Source organism: Cylas formicarius, unplaced genomic scaffold (genome assembly GCF_029955315.1).
Source record: "Cylas formicarius isolate icCylForm1 unplaced genomic scaffold, icCylForm1.1 PGA_scaffold_7__23_contigs__length_41026272, whole genome shotgun sequence".
In the NCBI taxonomy this organism is placed as follows: domain Eukaryota; kingdom Metazoa; phylum Arthropoda; class Insecta; order Coleoptera; family Brentidae; genus Cylas; species Cylas formicarius.
The window spans coordinates 39,515,972-39,537,319 of NW_026844352.1; the positions used below are offsets into that span (position 1 = coordinate 39,515,972).

Genomic DNA, 21,348 nt, shown 5'->3' on the forward strand with positions numbered 1-21,348 from the left:
TTAAAGATTCTTCTCTGGATTACCATGAAGGCACCACCGCTGATTTATTTTAAAGTTGGTTTAAAAACAAATTAGTTCCAAATATTCCTCCTAATAGCGTCATTGTAATGGGCAATGCAAGTTATCCCAGTAGACAGTTGACTAAAACCCCTTCCACATGTAACACAAAAGCAACAATCCAAAACTGCATGTATAATAACGACATTTATTTTCACGAAGATTATACCAAAAAGCAATTAATTGAGGTTTTACAAAGCTTGAACCTACAAAAGGAATACATCTGTGATAATTATGCAAAAAATCTAGGGCATACAGTTTTAAGGCTTCCACCTTACCAGTGTATATTTAATCCCATTGAACATGTTTCGTTGTAACAAAGTTTTTCCCCGTGTTAACTCCAATGTCCTCAAACTTATAGAAAGAGAAGTTTTTAACATCCCTCCACAAAGTTGAGCAAATTCTGTTAAACATATAGAAAAAGCAGAACAATCGTATATCCATATTGCAAATAATATACTGATATATTATGTGAATAATTTTAAGTAATTTAAGTAGGTAATAAAAATAATTTGTAATTTTATTTTAGATTTAAACATAAATACATACATAAATAAATAAATATTGTTTAGTATCTTTCCTAATAAAACCCCAAATAATTAAATTCTAAGCAAAGTACGGACACGTTCGGCCATATTTCATTCTTACAGCTTGCCCGGGCTTTTCCTTAATTCGTATCAGTTAGTCACTTTCTTATATCTATGAATAGACTTTACCCTTTCCGTTTCAAATAGGACAGTGTAGTGACTTAGGAAAAAACGTAAATGTCTCAACTTTGCTTAGGTAACCGTTGGATCAGTCCTGATTAGAAACACCAGTTTTTCGAATTTCATTCATTTCGAAACGCCCTGTATATTTACCTTGAATGACACGTTCGGTGCATTTCATAACCGCAACGGCGTCGTAGGTCAACTTTCCTCCGTGGTTCCTCAAAACCCGGTCCACTTCCTCCCTTATTTTCACCTGAGCTTCGGGGTTTTGAGTGAGCTCGTAGATGGCGTACGCCATGGTGGTAGCTGAGGTCTCATATCCGGCCAGGAAAGAGAACAGGCATTGGTCGGCCACCTCAAACTCCGTGAGGCTGTCCGCCCCCATTCCCTCCTCCGTTTTGAGGAGTTTCCTGTCGGCGCTCAAATATCCTCTATTCTTCAGATGGATCATGAGGTGCATGAAGTCCTTCTTGAAGATATTGTTCTTCTCGCGGTATTCGATGGTGTCTTTCACGATTCCAGTGAAGAAATCCTGCAACACTTTGGCGTCCGCAGAGACGCGCGAGCTTTCGCCCGCTAGAGCTTCCGGCACGACTTGAAGCAAGCTTTTAGTGTCGGTACTGGACGTGAAGATAAACTCCTCGTACTCTCGAAAGTCCGTATCGTGCTCGTTCAAGGTGTTACATTCGAATCCGAATACCTCGCCGATACGTCTTTGATGTCGACGCTATCTTGGTCCACCTCTCGGTCCACTAAAGCCGCGAGGTCGTCGGCCTTTTCCACCACTACCTCAAACATCATCCTCAATTTACTGGAGGAGAACACGGGCGTCAACTTCCGACGCAGCTGACGCCAAGGTTCGCCTTGCATGTTGATCAGGTTCGCACTCAGGATGTTCTGGTGGTGGAACTCCTCGAAATGCGCCGTGAAATGCTCGAAGTCTGTCGTCAGTATGAGCTCGACTATCGAAGGATCGATGGGTACGAAAACCGGCTATACAGCTGTCAAATTTTAAGTTGATCCCTTCAAATTTCGGACCCTTGTCGTATTTCATAGCCATGTCCAAAAAACAGTCGAAAATCGCGAAAAAAGATGGATACCGGCGTCGGATCAGGGCCATTTCTTATAAGCCTATGTGCCTCGTGGAGGATTAAAAAGTAGGGATATTTCAATTTTGTAGCTCCAACGGTTCGAAAGTTATTCAGGAAAAACCAAAAGACGAGAACGGAGAACGGACAAAGATATACCAAAAATATTTTTCCACTGTGATCATTTCTGTAGCAACGGCGATCCCATAGGACCTACCGTTATCGAGATATAAAATTTTTATACGAGCGCAGATACTTTCGAAAATTCGATTCCATCGATTTTCGAAAGTGCTAACTTAGTCGTGACAAAACCAGAGACTCACACAGCATTGTTCTATGTTTTAACGTTAAATACGCCTTTTGTAAACATTTAGAAATATGCTCTGAAAATGTCAAATACTTGTCCATTATCATTCCTAAGTTTCTCACCAAGTCACAAAACTTAATTTTTTTATTATTAATCTCCACAGCATGGCAACCCAATAAAAATCTCTCCCTCTCACCCTTTCGGTCAAAAATGATTACTGCGGATTTGCTAGCATTTAATTGTAAATGCTCATAAACTATGGTCATGTCATGCAGTTTAGGGCTGCAACGGCTTGCTTAGATTCACCGGGAAAAAAAGTAAGGTAAATTTGTGTATCGCCTGCATAATAATGATGACAACTTGACAACAGAAATTTTCTAAAACGGGAGCCATATACAATTAAGAAAGGCGGTCCTAAAATTGATCCCTGAGGTATACCTTTAGTAACATTTATGAATGAAGAACATTATATGTTACCGCTTGAGATCGGTGTTGTAGGTATGAAGCTAAAAGATTCTTCTGACAAACCAACAAAATTTAACTTTGAAATAAAAATTTGATGATTAAGGTATCAAACGCTTTCGAATAGTCTAAAAGGGTTAGTAGTGTCAGCTTGTCTTCATCTGTAGACCTAAATAAATCATCGGTTATATGTAGTTGAGCTATAGTACAACTATGTCCAGCTTTACATCCTGATTGAGTAACGGGGATAACCTTGTTATTACCTAAGTGAAACTGCATCTGCTCAGATATAACCTTTTCGAAGATTTTTGAAAAGTTAGTAAAATACTGATGGGGCGAATATTGCCTAAGGTTGTTGGATTTCCAATTTGAGGCAAAATATGGGGAATACATAAATTGATTGTGGAAATATAAATCAGTTTCAGCTACAGGGGTAAAAGAAAAAGTACGTGGGATTGAACTATTTCCTCTATTTGTAAATCGGGAACAGACTTTATAAAGTGAAGTGTAAAGTGTAAAGTATTTATATCCTCAACATTACATATATTTGCAGGTAAATCACTGTTTACCCCCTTTAATAGTCCTTATGCCTGCCCATACATTCTTTTGATGACAGCGTTCAGAAACAGAAAAAATAGTGTAAATACAAAAGTTTGAAGATTTTTGCTCTATTATCTTATGCAAATGTCAGAAAAAACAACCGACCATCGCAAGCTGTCAGCAAGCTGTCACAATGACAGCAACATCTTTCTTTAAAAAATGGAATGCCCTATATACTATCAGCTTAAATCGTAGACCTTTTTTTCCTGATTTCAAAAACAGTTTATTGACATTTCATTTAGCCGTTTTCGAGATATTTCAGTTTAAAAATAATTATTATTCGATTTCTGGACAAAATGGTCAAGTCAACCTTGATAGCAACCATATTATCTATGTATGCAATTGTTTTAACAATGTTCTATTTTTGATAACTAATCATATATACATATATATATATATATATATATATATATATATATATATATATATATATATATATATATATATATATATATATATATATATATATATATATATATATATATATATATATATATATATATATATATATATATATATATATATATATATATATATATATATATATATATATATATATATATATATATATATATATATATATATATGTATATATATATATATATATATATATATATATATATATATATATATATATATATATATATATATATATATATATATATATATATATATAGGGTTTTTTACAGCTGTCGCTGTCTCCCTTCTCTCAACCTACGCCTCCATCCATCTCTGTCTTGTCATTCATCTGCGATACCTCTTTTTTCCATAGATTCATCTACCTATGGGGCTCCATTCTGTTATCTTGTGTATCCACCTATTCCTGTCCGTTCTTCTTACATGCCCATACCATACCAATCTCTTATCTTCAATCAATGTTAAGGTATCTTTCTTGACGCCCATTCGCTGCCTGATCTCCTCGTTTGTTACTTTGTCTATTCTCGAAATTCTACAACTTCTCCTCCAGTATTCCATTTCAGTGGCCTGTATTTTACTTTAGTATTTTTTGTTGATCACCCAGTTTTCCGCGCCGTATGTCATTACGCTCTGTACTATGGTGTTAAATATATGTGATTTGGTGTGTCGAGTGATGTGTCTATCCCAGAGTATTGGATTTAGTTGTCTGATACAGTTTCGCGTCTGGCCTAGTCTACTGTTCATTTCTTCCTCTGTTGTCCCTTTTTGAGATATTATGAAACCTAAGTATTTGAAATTTTTGGTTCTCTTTATTTGATGATAACTAATCAAAATAATACAATTATGTTATTCAAGCGGACGTAATATATCCGGGTAGATGAGTTCCTTCAATTAAAAATGTAAGTAAACAATTTGAGGACCGAAATAGGATATATTACTATTACTATTACTATTACGATACTTGTCATCATAACTTTGAGATCTACTTTTATAATTTTTATATTTCATATTTTTTAGGAAATCCTGAATATTCTATACTTGACGTTAAAAAGTTATCCGGAAAGTTCTATAGTAAAATTCAACGAATGCTAAAATATCATAAAGTTTCACCCGTATAAGTTCCTACCAGTGCAAAATTTAACCGATGAACATTATAACCCATTTGAAATATCTTAAGTTATTTAACTTACTCTGCAGATCTTTAGTTTTGATTAGTTTTCAAAAGTAGGACATTGCTAAAACAATTACAAACATAGATAATATGGTTGCTATCAAGGCAGACTTGTCCATGGCTAATGAGTTAATCATACCGGCCCCTTCAAAAAGATGTATTACAACTTTGCTATAGAATGTACAGGGGAGCCGATATTTGGGAGCTACAAATTTTACATTACGAATATCTCCATTTTTATCAATATAAAACTGGGACAAGATTAAACAGGACAGGTATATAATGCCAATAATCAGACAAATCAATTCACTTTGTTAAAAGATACTTTAGAAATTGAGTATATACTTATGCCCAAAATGAGCTTAACCTATTTGAACCAAGTATTTTGTTAACGTTCTTATAGATTTCACGGTGAAGGACCGGGGGGTAAAGAAACAAGGGTAACAAATAAAAGCATCCGGATTGTCGATTTTAATATATACTTGCAAAACGTTCACTTAAAATGTGTCGTACGGCTTGGTAGCGTAAGTCTCGTAAAGTTCGTTCCAGAACGCGTACATTTCGTTCTTCGGTGGCTCGTTCCTGATGATCAGATCATTGCTTATCTCCAAAAATCTGAACTGACCAGGCTGAACGGTGGGCCAAATTATATTCTGAAGAACCTCGTCTTGTACGGGCGTTGGATTTCTAAAATAACGAGATTAACTAAACAATACGGGATTTCCGGGAGAATCTATTAGTAGAAAGGGATCAATAGAATTGCCTGCGAGACCTCCAGATATTACTCCACCGGACTTTTTCCTCTGGGAATGTTTAATATCGAAAGTCCGCAAAATTTAGACCATTTAAAATTAAAATATACTGAGTAATGTTTTGGTAGGGACAAAAACACTTGGCACAACGCCTTGAAAGAGACGCAAAGACTGAATATAGAGATTATGGTGATGACTCTAGCTAACGCGACATCGAAAACTACAGAGTATATTCGAACATGGCGTGGGAAGTATTGTTAGAAGAGACATTTCCAGTTACGTCACCAATTTTGTCCCTTTAAACGAAAGGATCATGCTCCTGAAGCTGAATGCGGCACTCCTTATATTGATTTTAATGCCAAGGAAGGGAAGACATTGGACCTTATGGACTTGGTGTTAGAAATAAAAGAGGAGAAAAGCTAGTAATAGCGAATAGCTTTTATAAGTTACCAGCTAGACGACTGGATACCTGGGCATCTCCCACGGATGATGGAGAAGACACCATCATTCGAAACTAGATAAAATGTATTTTGGTAAATCGGAGATATAAAAACAGCTTTACAGAAAGTTTCGAACGAAGTTCAAGGTTATGCAAAAAACTAAACAACCGAAATATAATCTTAGGATACTTAAAAATAACACAGTAAGAGAGCAAATAAGAGAGGAGATCAATTGTAAGTACAGACAAAATGAGGAGTCGATTATTACCACTGAAGAACAAATAAACAAAGAAGAAAGCAAAAGAACAATCTCACAATACACAAAAGCATTGAGAGAGAAATACAGAGTACGAGAGTAAGAAAAGTTGCAGGAATACTCAGTAAGAAAATTGAAGAAAGAAGATGTATTGTAGATAGAGAACACATCAAGCAGACTTGGAAAAAGTCCATAGAAGAATTATTATCTGAAAAAAGAGAGGCTAGAGCCGCTATTATCACACTAAAAGAATTTATAGTACTACCAAAGAAACAGGGAGCCGAAACATGTGGTGACCAACGAACCATTGTCTAAAGGTGATCCATAAAATCATCCATCAGTGAATATAATAAATGTGCGAAGAAAGAGTAACTAAGAGTAATGCCCATCAAAATGCCTTAGATAAAATGAAGCACGAAAAGATGATGGAGGTTTTAAGAGACATGGTAATGGATGATAAAGATCTGAGAATTACAATCAGTATAGTAAACCGACGCAATCAACAACAATGTTATATTTACCGATAGCATGAACAGCTCACTAGAAGCAATCAACAGACCCCAATCGGGAACCATAATTAATGAGCATTCACTCGCAAGAAATTAGAATTGTAATAGAGAAAGCAAAGGAAGCCTTCAGTCAAATGGCAAAATTATTTAAAGGTCAGAGTCTCAACATGGGCATCAAAATCAGACTCCTTAAGTGCTATATTTTTTTCTATACTCTTCTATGGAATGAAGTCCTGACCAGAGGCAACCAAAAAAGGCAAAAAGAAAGCGAGAGAAGCCTTCAATCAAATGTTAAAATTGTTTAAAGGTCACAGTCGCAACATGGGCATCAAAATCAGACTCCTTAGGTGCTATATTTGTTTCTATACACGTCTATGTAATGGAGTCATGAGCAAATATATGATACGAAATATGACTTTACAGAAGACTAAACGGGTGAAAAGATTGACCAACAAAAAAGTACTGGAGCCCAATGTAAAAGCATTTAGATTTACTGTAAAAAAATCAGTGTCATAAATAAAACTTAAACGAATGAAAGCGAGAAAGTACGTACAGTTCCCTGGCGAAATTTGTCCACAATGTCATGAATCTGTCGTGCACTCTGACGTCAGCCTCCGGGAAAACGCTCAGGTCGGTATTGTCGGGAATTTCCTGACTAAACCACCTGTTGAAGATGTAGTTCTGCTCGTCGCCGTGGGCCACACCGGTCGAACCTGATTTCGGAAATCGAATTGACGTCAATACATTTTTTTTCCCTTGTAAGCTGGTTTCGCTTACCGTTCAGTACCCTGTGGTTATTGTTCATCTCGCCGTGATATGTAAATTCGTAGAAATACACCGGAACGTAGGGAGCTTGCAATTCCGCTTGCTTTATGATGGACTTGTCGAAGTCTTGGTTGGAGTGGAACTTGAATTAAAAATTGCAAAGAATTTTGTAAATAATTTATATATATATATATATATATATATATATATATATATATATATATATATATATATATATATATATATATATATATATATATATATATATATATATATATATATATATATATATATATATATATATATATATATATATATATATATATATATATATATATATATATATATATATTCACGTATTGATTCACGGATGGAAAAATGTGATGACACTATATTCCGGGATATCATCCGTTCGCTTATTGAACTCCGTATATATATATATATATATACATATATATATATATATATATATATATATATATATATATATATATATATATATATATATATATATATATATATATATATATATATATATATATATATATATATATATATATATATATATATATATATATATATATATATATATATATATATATATATATATATATATATATATATATATATATATATATATATATATATATATATATATATATATATAATTTTCTGTAACATGGTTTTCATATAACAATAACTCATCTTAATCTCCTTAGTTGAAAAACTGAAGTTCAAGTTAAACCGTTAACAATAACATCCCTTTAGAGATAAAATGGTTTGGATAAAACTGGAAGAGAATTCAAATAAACAAATGATCTTGGAGGTTAAGTTATCTAACCGTTAACAGTTTTAGTTAAGCACTGAAGAAGCGAAGAGGATGATTGGCGAAACGTTAGCAAGTTCGACAGTTCGAAAGACCTTCCGTGCTCCAGCTGCTGCGCAAACCAAACAGCTGGCAAATTAGACAATTAGAAAAATTACAAGACATAGAAGAATTTTACAAACAAATAGATCAAAGCCTCAAACTAACGAAATCTAATTAAATCGACATAGTCTTAATGCCAAAGGTTAATGAATCTGATCATTGCCATCTGGCGAAAGCTAAAACGAAATATACAAAAGAAAAGATTCTACGTGAAACTGGTCCAAAATACCGATATTCAGAATGATGAACTGAACGTTATAACTTCCACCATTGATATTGTTGATTGTTGGTATAATAATATAATATAAATAAATAAAATAGTATTGTAAAAGTTAAAATAAATCTCGATGCATTGAAAATAGATATATAACATACTTAATACAAGTTGTAGGTTTTTCAGAAAAAAAATATTGCAAAAACCATTAGGTTTAGGTATGTATTATTATTAATTAAATATGTTGAATAATTTCGAGACGAATTCATTACTACTATCGGCGAATTTTAATTTCAATGGCATTTTCTAGCCATCTGCTTCCTCCAATATCCTTTTTGCCCAGCTACCTCCGTGCCAAGGTCGGCTACTTACGTTGATCCCTCGGGGTTTGTTATATTCCCACGCGATGTCTGGAGTGTAGTTCTGTTTAATCAAATCCCCGACCTTCTGTTTGACAGCTTCGTCTGCAATGTGCATGTCGAAGGGGACCATCAGCTTGTGATCGTTGTCGTACTCTTTGAGGGTTCTATGCAGGACTCCTGCGAAAATATTCATTGAATTAATTTTTTTCTTCTTTTTAATTTATTTATTTATTGGTTTCTGTTACTCGGCATAAATTGCGTAATTGTGAATTTGTGATTCCAGTTATTGTATTGGGAACAGTAGAAAATTATACGGAGATACGTTTGTTTTATAATTTTATTTATTCAAATTTTTTACCTTGTTTAGTTAGCTTTGCGCCTACACCTTAAACCTTTAAAAGAAGTAACATCATGTCTTTACTATTTAAAAAAATCCTAATATTACCAATAAGTGACCTAATATTTGCAGTTTTAAATTCACCAAGAATTTATAGGGGTGTTATGTTAACCCTCGAATATCTCAAAAATTAAGTAATATTTAAATATAAGATAAATTACAAGTTTACCTTATTTTTTGTGCTAGAATTGATATCTGAATGAAAATATGGAGTGTTCCCTATGAAAATCTTGAGATTTTGTTAATCGAATTCGCCAAATTCACCCTGTATAAGCTGAAGCGGATCTGTTAAACTGATTGAGTGGTGCATCATCTCCTTAGTCACATAACCTCAATTTCTGCATAAACTATGCAAAATTTTAACCGGGGATTTCAAAAACGTCGAAATATATAGGGTGTTCTATTTAAAATAACAAAGTTTATGTCGGGGGACACTCTGTATCACCAAAATATTTTAAATTTTCAGTAGAGCCAAAGAAACTTTTTTTCGTATTAAAGTCGAGTATTACTATATCATTATTACTTACGGTTCAGCATAAAAATCGATTCCTCCGAATTGATGCCGATCAAAGTGGGGACCCTGATGAATTCGCCATTTTCGAAACTCTCGTACATACGTCTAGTAAGGAAGGCGCCGCCATGTTCTGGCTCCAGAACAGGCGTATAATAGAAACCTTTGGAGAGCTGAAAGTTGCCTGTGGTACTCTGGAACCAACGAAAGTGAAAGGTTGGGTGTGATACATCCAATTCAAGATAATAACATTTCGAATAGAAAATTGAGACCAAATTCCGAGAGGAGATCTTCGGTTATTTCAATAATACTGAGGAAAAAAGAGAAATACTACTAGAAATAAAATTTTCATGTTGGTGGCAACTAAATGTCAAATTAGAATTACGTATTTTTGTCCTGGCAACAATTGAAATTTCTTTTCATTTCTTAAAAAATTAGTTTTTTTAATTAGAAAAAAAAATTTTTTGATGGTCATTTGTGACCACTCTGTATAATGTATTTTCGCCAAACATTTTTTTCCTCAGTGTCCTGCTTATTGAGATAGAAAATGTAAAAGATGGAACAGATCAAAAATAAATGAAAAAGGCTGTCAAAAGGTAAACGAACAATTTAACGTTACAAATCATGTATTAATGGATGATAGGTTAGATATTATTGAGTTTAATAATAAAACTAAACAATACTTCTACTACCTATTGCAAAATGGTTATGAATCTATGAGGAATACTTTTACATATTGCATTGGGAATTGTGATGATGTTTTCGTTTCCGTTTATGGCAATAATATAAAGTACAAACTTCAAAAAAAATCTGAAATCAATAAGAACACATTCTCGAAATTATTTGTGTCTGAAAATTGGCAACAAATTGCAGAACACCTAATAATGAAATTTTTATAAAGAGAACTCAAGATATCAATAAGCTATCACGTATAAATGTAGGCATAAAAGTCAAAAATCAACAAAATCTAAAAATAACGAGATAGCTGTAGAAAAATCTTCACTGGGCGGGGCAAGTTCGTAGCGCGTAAAAAAAAATGAAATGTATTTCAAATATACTTGTTTACAGTTACAGTTTAAATGTGGACACGCACTTTTACTTCTCTGCTAAATTTGAAGTTGATATCTGCAAATTTCGGACACTTTTTTTATTTTTTTAGAATACTTCCCGACCCCCCAGCCCCCCATTTTCAATAGGTTCCATCACGCGGCAAAGCTGCATATATGTGCCAAATATGAAGTCGATTACTTCAAATTTCGGACACTTATCCTGTTTCATAGCAATGTCCAAAAAACAGTCGAAAATCGCGAAAAAAAGATGGATACTGGCTTCGGATCAGGGCCATTTCTTATAGCCCCAACGGTTCCAAAGTTATTCAGGAAAAACCAAAAGACGAGAACGGAGAACGGACAGACAAAAAAAAATTTTTTTTTCGACGGTGATCATTTCTCTATCAACGGCGATCCCATAAGACCTACCTTTACCGAGATAAAAAATTTGCAGACGAGTGCAGATACTTTCGAAAAATTCGAGGAGAAATGGTTAAAAACGAGCAGTGAGGGCTGCTAAAAATAGGCATGAAGATAGACAATCGCTCTAGCTCTAAGAAAAATTTATTTTTATCAGGTTATGCAACTTAGTTAATAAACACAACACATTAACTTTCATTCATTTTTTATTTATCTATGAAACTTAACTCTCAGCTTAGCAACAGTTGTGGTATTTTTAGACTACACTGAAGCTTTTGATACAGTTCATCACTATATACTAGTGTCCAAATTGAAGAATATGGGAATAAGGGATGTAAGTTTGATCTTGAAAGTAAGTAATCTGAAAGATTGACGCCAAGGTGTAAGGGTAATTGGCATTAAAAGTCAGCCAGTTAAAACAAATGTTGTAGTAATTCTGGGCTCAATACTTGAACCGATATTGTTCATCTTATACATAAATGATTTGTTGGTTTTGCAAGATACTGCAGTATACTTAGACCAGGAATGTAGTTATTTTACAACCGACCCGCGACTCACTTTGCCTACTGTTTATTGCTCCAAATCGAGTAGACACTTAACCGTAACCATTCCAGGATCGTACTAGGAATTTATCCACCTACGCAAACAAGCAAGTCTTGAAACATGTACATACAAAAATTAGTACAAAGTAACAATTTATTACGTCCTATTTCATTACATTTTTACATAGTATTATTAATAAAATACAAAATAATTAATATAATAATAACAAAGTAGCAGTCACTTAAAAAATCATCGCTATCGCGTCACCTAGTTCAATGATCAAGTCATTACTCGTTTCTTACTGATATTTTTGCTACCTTTTGCCGAATTACGTTTATGGTACTATCACTAAATTTTGACGCAGTGTCATTCCTTCTTATACACCGCACCAATGCTCTATCAAACATAAAACCGTCCATTTACGTTTTAAAGAAAAATCTCAAGTTTTTGCAGAATAAAAATCTGTTGGGATAGGTTTTACCAGAGTCCTGCGAAGGTCTGCGGTTAAGGTACTGTAAAATACTTAAAACATCGAAGTAATAAATGCACTATACTTTTGGTCGTGTTATACCAATAACAGCAAAACCATGACCCGAACTATCAACAACCAAATAAACTGAAAAGAGTTGCCAGTAGTATATATCTAGGAATACTTTTCCATGGTGTTGTACGCAATCATAGGCTGGGGAGGTCTCTACATTTCATCGTTTGACCCGCCGGGTCTGCTTCAGAAGCGTATTCTATAAAGTATTGGAGTAAAAGAACAAGATGCAGATAGACCACGAAGTATCAACAAGCGTTTGCAGCGAATTCGGTAGTGTATCACTATAGTGAATTAAAAATTAAATACATACAAAATCAAATGAACAAAGAAGCTATGCGTATTATCCAGTAAAATATTTTAATGAATTACCTAATGAACGGAAAGATCTCAATGTCGACAATAAAGTAAAAAAAAACTTTTAAAAAAGTTAAAGAAAACAATACAAGTGTTACACAATCGAATGAATAAAATGTAAAAAAAAAATAAAAAAGTCTATAACTAACCACTAGTAGTAGTTGTGAGTTAATTTAGGGCAGTATTTTCCCCACTATAAGTCCTTTACTGTAAAATGATTTCTTTTGGAAAAGGATGTTTTTTCAATAAATATTATTATTACTTTACCATCTGCATAATACATCCAGCATCTTCAGCTCGTAACCTTACGACAGTAATATGCGTTTTAAGACACACATGTCAAAATATAACTCTGGCAATGCCGTTTACGGGCCTCGCATTGACTTTAATGACAAACGTAGAATTCAAGCAGTGCGAAATTCCTGTCTCCGGCTTATTTGTGGAATTCGACGTAGATATCATATATCATATGAGCTTTGCGATAACCGCGATGCTCGGTTAAATATGTCAAATGAAAGATATCTTTTTGCATCCTTGTTTTTTCCACAAAATGTCACCAATCAGCAAGGAGCAGGAAAAACATGCATTTTTTCAATAATATTTACTGTATTTTATTACCAAATCCAAGTTTATTAGGTACTTTATCGCCGCCTTCTTATATATAAATAGATTTATAGAATTACCTACGATATCAGGTATTCCCAGTAAAAGCAAAAGGCTATTTGTTAAATTGATAAATAATACAAATTAAGTTAGAACAAAAAAAATTCAGATTATCACAGTTTTTAATTCTTTATGACAGCTGTGTTGGCTTTATCAAATACAATATATGACTATGCTCCGATACTTATATGTAAAAACAGGTAGTAACTGATTTTTAATTACGGGTATAGGTTTATAAATTTCAATTTAACAACGGAGACGCATTTAAATCAAATTGGTCGTTAAGTTTAGTTTATTGCTTTTTCAACGAGTTGGGCATTTCTGAATTTAATTGAATGGCATAGTTAGAATCCGAACTTCTATTTTTACAGGCCCTTTTATGTTCGTTAATGCTCTACATGTTTGTCCGATATAAATTTTGGGACAAGGTCCACATTTCAACTTGTAGACTAATATTCATGAACCCTCAACCTCCAATATTATATTCTTGAATTAAATTACGCAAATTACGCAAAAAAAAATTATATAATATGACATGACAATTGTTTCGACAACACCGTGTCTTTATCAAATGTAATATTTACCAACTACCTGCTACTATATATATCGAAAAATGACCATAAAATGTTAATTAATGTTGTGAGAATTTAAAGGAGAGGTATTTAAATCTAATTTGTAAGTATAAACAAAAGTTTAACTTTTTTTCCACTACACAGGGTGTTTTATAATTGAATATCAATATTTTTTGGGTCCGTTTTAAGAAGAAAACTGCATATGAACATATGTTCAAAGCTTCTTTACTTCTGAGATACAGACAAAAATAAAATATATATATATTTTTTTATCAAGAGGCACTATTTGTTAGTCATTCATGGTACGCCACTTATTCTCTTAAAATAAAAATTGTTCTTACAATCTTTTTTCAATCCAAAAATAAATCAAAAAAATAAAAGCCTCTTCTCTGCATGATCATATCGTTAATATGTAGAAAATTATTATCATCATTATATCTTAATTAAGTATTAATCGATCTGTTTTATTAAAATACTTCAAAAAATAGAAGTACGAATATGAAGTACGTAAATTCTGCATGTATCCTTCAAGGTAGAGGACACTTTCAACAACTTGTTCCAGTTTTTTTCAAAAAGGTTGTTACTACTTATTAACGGACAATTTTGTTGTTAAAAAATATTAATAGTGGGTAGTGTTTTTATTTGCCTTAACCTTTAACCTTTTCGTACTTACCAGCTTTTTGGTAACGTTAACTGAAGCTTGATCGAGCTCGGTAGCTGAGACGCTCTGCAGAAACGCTAATAAGGCAGTTGAATTTCTGGATTCTTTGAAGTCTGCGTTTAGATATCCGGCCGTCATGTAAGTGATATTAATCTGGTCCCTTTGGTACGCCCATGGACTCAACGCGGAACCGCTTTCACAAATCGCTGCCCTGTATAAGCCTGGAATAACAGAACACCGAATTGTTGAAAGTGGTTTTATTTTTACTTGTAATTGAAAACGGCTTTCAATTATAAGTTATGATGTAGTTTCGTGTCAAGTAATTAAGAGTTACCAACTCGACACAACTCAATCTTAAAGACCATTTAAAAGAGACCCCTTTATTTTATTATTTTTTATTTATTTATATTTTGTTTTATTGAATTAGTTGTTAAAGATTTTAAAATTTTGTATTTTTGGGAAAAAACAAAAATTGAGTACTGTTAATATAGAAAACATAAAAAGTTTCGGAATTTAAATTCAGGTAAAATTGTGGTCCGTAATACAAAATAAATTTTATACCTGCCTGTATTTAATATTCTTTGGTTTGGTATACTACTTAGTTTAAGTTTATTAGTGTGTAATACAGCGTGTGTTGAATCGTGTGCGAATTATGCAAAATATGTGCGAGTCTAGTGTATCTCAGGAGATGCTCCCGTCCAAATGTAGAAAACACTATTCGATTGAGACTAAGGAAGTTATAATCAATGTTTATTTGACTCTCATTGAACGTGGTGCCAGCAAGCAAGCATCTTTAGAAGAGACGGCCACAATTGACGAAAATTCCAAGATCGAATGTATGGAAAATTGTGAATAATCCCATTTCAGCGAGGAAAAAAAGAAGCGATGCTGACATTTTCTCGAGGGAAGATGAAAGTGATCAAGATATAAAACGGCGTGAAATTTACGAGGAACAAAGCGTGCCTACATTAGATATCTTAATTAGGAGGCTTGAAAAAGATGAAACCGGTGTTAAATATGGCAAAACTACCTTATGGAAGTGTATTCAACACATGGGGTTTAGACTTAAAACAATTGACAAAAGGCAAGTTTGGCTAGTGGAATATCTAGAACAAATTAGGATTTACAAAGAACAACAGAGGCCAATTATTTACTTGGATGAAACCTGGTTCGACACTTATGATACCCCGGAAAAGGGTTGGGTTGACTCAACTGATAAATATAAAACAAACGCGCCATCAAAAAAAGGTAAAAGAATAACTATTTTGCATGCTGGTTCTAAAGATGGTTTTATTCCAAATGGACTTTCTCTGTCTGCGAAAAATATTAAAGATTCTTCTCTGGATTACCATGAAGACACCGCCGCTGATTTATTTGAAAGTTGGTTTAAGAACAAGCTAGTTCCAAATGTTCCTCCTAAAAGCGCCATTGTAATGGACAATTCAAGTTTTCACAGTAGACGGTTGACTAAAACCCCTTCCTCATGTGACACAAAAGCAACAATCCAAAACTAAATGTATAATAAAGATATTTATTTTCGCGAAGATTATACCAAAAAGCAATTAACTGAGGTTCTACAAAGCTCGAAACTACCTGTGATAATCATGCAAAAAATCTAGGGCATACAGTTTTCCACCACCTTACCACTGTATATTTAATCTCATTGAACATGTTTGGCGCCAACTGAAATCTGCCATTCGTCGTAACAATGTTTTTCCCCGTGTTAACTCCAATGTCCTCGAACTTATAGAAACCGAAGTTTTTAACATCCCTCCACAAAGATGGGCAAATTCTGTTAAACATATAGAAAAAGCAGAACGATCGTATATCCATATTGCAAATAATATAGAACAAATAATAATTAGAACAGGCGATGATAGCGATAGTGATACTGATATATTACGTGAATAATTTAAAGTAATTTAAGTAGGTAATAAAAATAATTTGTAATTTTATTTTAGATTTAAACATAAATAAATAAATATTGTTTAGTATCTTTCCTAACAAAACCCCAAATAATTAAATTCTAAGCAAAGTACGGACCTGTTCGGCCATATTTCATTCTTACAGCTTGCCCGGGTCTTTCCTTAATTCGCATCAGTTAGTCACTTTCTTATATCTATGAGCAGACTTTACCCAGTTCGGTTTTAGAAACGGTTACAGAACTCGCATTATTTGCGTACAATATCCTCATACAACGCTGTCTCGATGTCAATCAGGAAGTTTACGCCTGCTTCATAGATTACAACAATTCGTTTGATAAAGTGAGGCATAACCAGTTAATAGAAGTGCTAAATCAGAAAAACCTGGATCATTGTCAACCTTTACTTTAATCAGGAGGCTTATCTGGGTACAAATATCACCCGTACCGTCGATTACTGTTCCGAAATCAAGATCCGCATTTGTCAAAATGAAAAAGATGCTCTGTAGCCGCGACCCGAGCCTAGATCTCACAGTACGCATGTATTCCCAGTGCTGTACTATGACGTAGAAACTTGAACACTGAACAGAGTGTATGAAAGAAAAATAGAGGCATTTGAGATGTGGACCTATAGAATAATGCACAGAAATGATTATCAGGATGAACAAGGAGTTAGAGGTTTTGAAAGAAGTGAAAAGGAGAAAGATCGTCTATCTGGGGCACATAATGCGGGGTCCAAAGTATGAGCTGCATCACTTGACAATCCAGGGGAAGATTGTGGGCAGAAGATTAATTGGAAGAAGAATATCCTGGCCGCGGAATCTGCGAGTATGGTTTAACATGTCTTCCGCAGATCTTTTCAGAGCAGCGGTTTTTCCAAGTTCAGGATTGCCATGATGCTAGTAAACTTCCGGAGGCGATATGAAGTAGAAAACACTCTCTAATAATTTTCACACAAAATGTACTTCGCCACAACCTTGCAATAGCAATGAAACAGAAAGCAATCCCACACAAAACGTCACTGACAACATATCAAAAGTCAAAACCAGATTTCCCACTAGTCCAAAAATCAACAAAAACCGACGCAGGAAGAATCCAGAAGTTTTATAAAAAATATCAAAAGACTCGTAACCATATGACTTTCGGACATACCCACTGATTTGGGACTCAAGAGCAAATACGAAACCGAGGCAGCTCCCGCACTTTGACCGAAGATGGTGACTTTGTTGGGATCTCCTCCGAAATACTGCACGTTCCGCTGCACCCACTGCAGCGCCAGTACTTGATCCTTCATGCCGTTATTGCCCGGTACCACTTCATCTCCGGTTGAGATGAAACCTGCAACGCTTACCATAGAGAAAATCCGACACCACAGCACACGTATTACCAAACGGTCCGACTCTGTAGTTGATTGCAATCATGATCGTGTTGTAGTCGATGAAGAAATTCGGCCCCACTCCCCATTCCAATATGCCGGTGCCTTCGACGAAACCACCGCCATGGATGAACACCAAGACCGGCAGTTTGGCATTTGGATCGTTGACCTGTACACCAAATGATCGTTTAAAGGTTTCGTTTTTGAGTAACAACGTTAACGGTTACCGCCGGAGTAAAAAGGTTCAACATTAAGCAGTCCTCGGTTTCGAGGTCGCTGTCCAAAGTGACCTGGTAACATATGCCTTTTTCGTATGTTGCATCGAAGACGTCGTCCCAAGGCTCGACAGCCTTTGGAGGCTGCAATTAAGTATGACTTCTTTTAGTATTTTTCAATTTTCGAGTAGTAAACAGTCAGGTTTTAAAATGTTTCAAATTTTTATTTCGGAATTACTAATTCTGCTTTTGAGATTGCAGCATCTCTTTATTTGCCTCCTAAATTGATGATTTATAATTTTAGAAGTAGAAACGATATTCCTATTTTAAAAACAACGACAAAACGTATAGTACGACCAAGAATATAGTGCATTTATTGCTTTGACGTTTAGACCTTCGGACAACAGATGTTTATTCTGAGACGGACCGTAACGAATATTTGTAGAAACTTGAACTTTTTATTTCAAACGTAAATGGACCGTTTGAAATTTGATTAAGCATTGATGCTGAGGGGTATTTTCGAATAAGTAGAAGCGTTTATTTTAACATCAGGTGACATCAGAGTTTAATATAAATTGCAATATCTTCGTATATATTACGGTGGTCTTTGACTGTGATCCTTCCAATAAGTACGTATTTATGTACCTGATTCTCGAGCCTTGATCCTGCGAGGCTGTTTTCACTGTATAATTCAAAGGGTTCAAAATAATAATTTTTGTCTTGTGTGCCCGTCGATTAACAGCATTCTTCTTCTTATATTTTTGTGTCTTCTACATAGTTTTTCTATTTATATTTATTCGCGATGGAATACAGATAAATATTGATTAGAATCTTACAATTAAACATTTTTTGAAGGTTCCTGTCCTTTAACGCGTTAAAATGTGGAGACCGTGGAACGAAGCAGATGTTCTCCTGTTAGAAGAAAACATGGAAAATAACTCAGGATTGGAGATGGTAGTCGAACCTAATGACAATTTCGAAGACGAACCACTTCAGTAAATAAAAAACGGATCCATTTGTCTTCGAATGCTAAACAAATTAGTTTGAATGTCTACAATTTAATAATAAATTCAGAAGGGGAAGTAGGAGCAGCAACAAAAGCAAAACTAAAAAAAGTTCCGAGGTCAGCTGTAAGAAAAATTGTTGCAAATGAGATAGTCAAGAGGAAATTTAGAGAAGATGCTGGTACTTCACGACACGCAGATCTAATTAGGCGTATAATCAACGACGCTTATAAACCCTAGAAGAATATAATTATATCGCGCTTGTTAGTGTAGGTGTTCTATAAGGGGCTGCAGTTTTGGAGCAATAAACAGTAGGGGTCGGTTGTAAAAGCACTATATTTCTGGTCCAACTATAACATACTTTCGATATAAGAATATGGTTGTACCGTATTCTTAATGTTAGAATGTATAAGTATCCTTGATGTAATAAGTTTGACATCTTTGCTATAAATAAAATACATAAAATATCCAGAATTCACCCCACATTTCACTCAACACAAGATTGATAACCCAAGGAAAGCCGTTTTTAATTACTCGAAATTCATTGAAATGTGTAAAGTTCCTTTTCAGTTATCCATATTTAGTTCAGGAAATGTCCGAACAACCTATACCACTTTTTCAGCAGAGAGAGAACAAAGGCAGATTTGAACCCCAACAACGTCCGCATCGGGCCCATTTCAAATGCGAATTTGATACTGTTAATTATCGATACATCGCTATCGATATTTTAGTTTTGTTTTATAATCTCGAACTCACTGATGTATTCCATTAAAAGTAAATTAACATAACATGGACGTCCAGCTGATAAAATAGACATCTGAAAGGATTTCTATTTTCTATTTACTCTTATATTTTCAAATTTACAACATCGTATAAAAATTGATTTTAAAAGAGGAAATCGTAAATAGAAAAGTTATAAAGGTCTGGGTCTGATGGTGATGTGACAATGCATTAGGGTCAATCATAGTAGGTTTTCTGTATACAACGTTAGTTCTGATTTTTTTGAATAAGAATATCTATAAGAAATACGTCCAGAGAAGCATTTTTCAACTAAGATGAGAAGATCTTATTTAAGATTAATGCAAATATTTCCTTCTGACTAAGCGGGTTTAAGAATTATTTAAGTAGAAGAGATATGTTATTGCATAACTAGGCCTTTAAAAAATAAGGTACACTGCGTTTACAATTTGAAGCTTCTCACCTGGAACCTCAATTCTCCCACGGGGGCTTGGGCGTATCTGATGCCCAAAAACGAGTTATAAAAGCTTCCGTTCCTCGTCTGCTGGGTAACGCCTTTGATTTGTCCATTGGCCGTTTGAACAATCACCTGCTCCCCAACGTATTGGCCACCGGAGTGTGACTAAAATGCCATTTATAAACACGTCCCGCTCATCGACTAAACGAAATAGCATTACCAAAAACGCGAAAATCGCGCAGAGTATTTGGATCCTCGTCATCTCCGCTCCAGTTTCGCGATTCCAAAGTTAGCGGCTAAATGCGGATTCGTAACTTTATCATTATTGTTAATAACAGTCGTTGTGATAAAAAAATTAAGTGTTACTTATGGATAACGGCGTTGATTGGCTTGAATGTGAGTTGGAGGATAACATACGTATCTGTTCTCGATACGTGAACGATTTGACTTCCAAACTTCTTTTTTTCGTCTATGGAGTTAATATGATTCAAAAAGGACAATTCAAATGAAGGTAGGAAAAGAGAGTTGATATATTTCGGAAAGAAGACTAGAAGACAGGCGTGGAAATACTGACAATTTTCGACAATCTCTGGTCTCGTTAGCTATTGTTAAGCTTTGAAGTTAGTATATAATTTAAGCAGAGTTTCTAAATGGCTTTTATTTATGTGATTAACTGAGCATTGAAATAATATGTGTATATTTATATGTATCTGTAATACTTGTTCTGACTGTTTAGAGAAAATTAATTTATTCGAGCAGCTACCAAAAAATTTGATTTATAGAATTTCCCATCTGCAGCAAGAACAGTTAATGATACAATACATCGTAAATAGAAAAAAAGATTCGAAAACTTGCATATTTATCAGCAGTTAAGTATAAAATAAAG

The 21,348-nt window shown here is 34.2% G+C and overlaps 2 protein-coding genes across 2 annotated transcripts; both read right to left on the minus strand.

Moving 5' to 3' along the window:
- Positions 1 to 826: 826 nt before the first annotated feature.
- LOC132705148 (probable cytochrome P450 6a20) lies at positions 827 to 4,199 on the minus strand. The gene is made up of 4 exons (XM_060675583.1): positions 4,065 to 4,199; positions 1,468 to 1,760; positions 918 to 1,387; positions 827 to 858 (listed from the first exon to the last, which is right to left on the minus strand). The coding sequence occupies exons 1-4, from the start codon at positions 4,197 to 4,199 to the stop codon at positions 827 to 829; spliced, it is 930 nt and encodes a 309-aa protein (XP_060531566.1).
- A 1,074-nt stretch (positions 4,200 to 5,273) lies between these two features.
- On the minus strand, positions 5,274 to 20,783 carry LOC132704425 (venom carboxylesterase-6-like). The gene is made up of 11 exons (XM_060674418.1): positions 20,683 to 20,783; positions 20,469 to 20,627; positions 18,276 to 18,407; positions 18,061 to 18,217; positions 17,826 to 18,011; positions 14,765 to 14,973; positions 9,963 to 10,140; positions 9,049 to 9,215; positions 7,547 to 7,676; positions 7,323 to 7,482; positions 5,274 to 5,499 (listed from the first exon to the last, which is right to left on the minus strand). Exons 1-11 carry the CDS (start codon positions 20,722 to 20,724, stop codon positions 5,310 to 5,312), a joined length of 1,710 nt encoding a protein of 569 aa, XP_060530401.1. The 5' UTR covers positions 20,725 to 20,783; the 3' UTR covers positions 5,274 to 5,309.
- Positions 20,784 to 21,348: the final 565 nt, after the last annotated feature.

Coding starts and splice junctions, on each gene's coding strand:
- LOC132705148 (XM_060675583.1), bottom strand. CDS start 4,199: ATGGAATACTGGAGGAGAAGTTGTAGAATTTCGAGAATAGACAAAGTA. Junction 1,388..1,467: donor ATCAAAGACGTATCGGCGAG/GTATTCGGATTC, acceptor CTTCACGTCCAG/TACCGACACTAAAAGCTTGC. Junction 859..917: donor CACCGAACGTGTCATTCAAG/GTAAATATACAG, acceptor GTTTCTAATCAG/GACTGATCCAACGGTTACCT.
- LOC132704425 (XM_060674418.1), bottom strand. CDS start 20,724: ATGACGAGGATCCAAATACTCTGCGCGATTTTCGCGTTTTTG. Junction 9,216..9,962: donor ATCGATTTTTATGCTGAACC/GTAAGTAATAAT, acceptor ATATTTTCGCAG/GAGTCCTGCATAGAACCCTC. Junction 7,483..7,546: donor TAACCACAGGGTACTGAACG/GTAAGCGAAACC, acceptor TTCCGAAATCAG/GTTCGACCGGTGTGGCCCAC.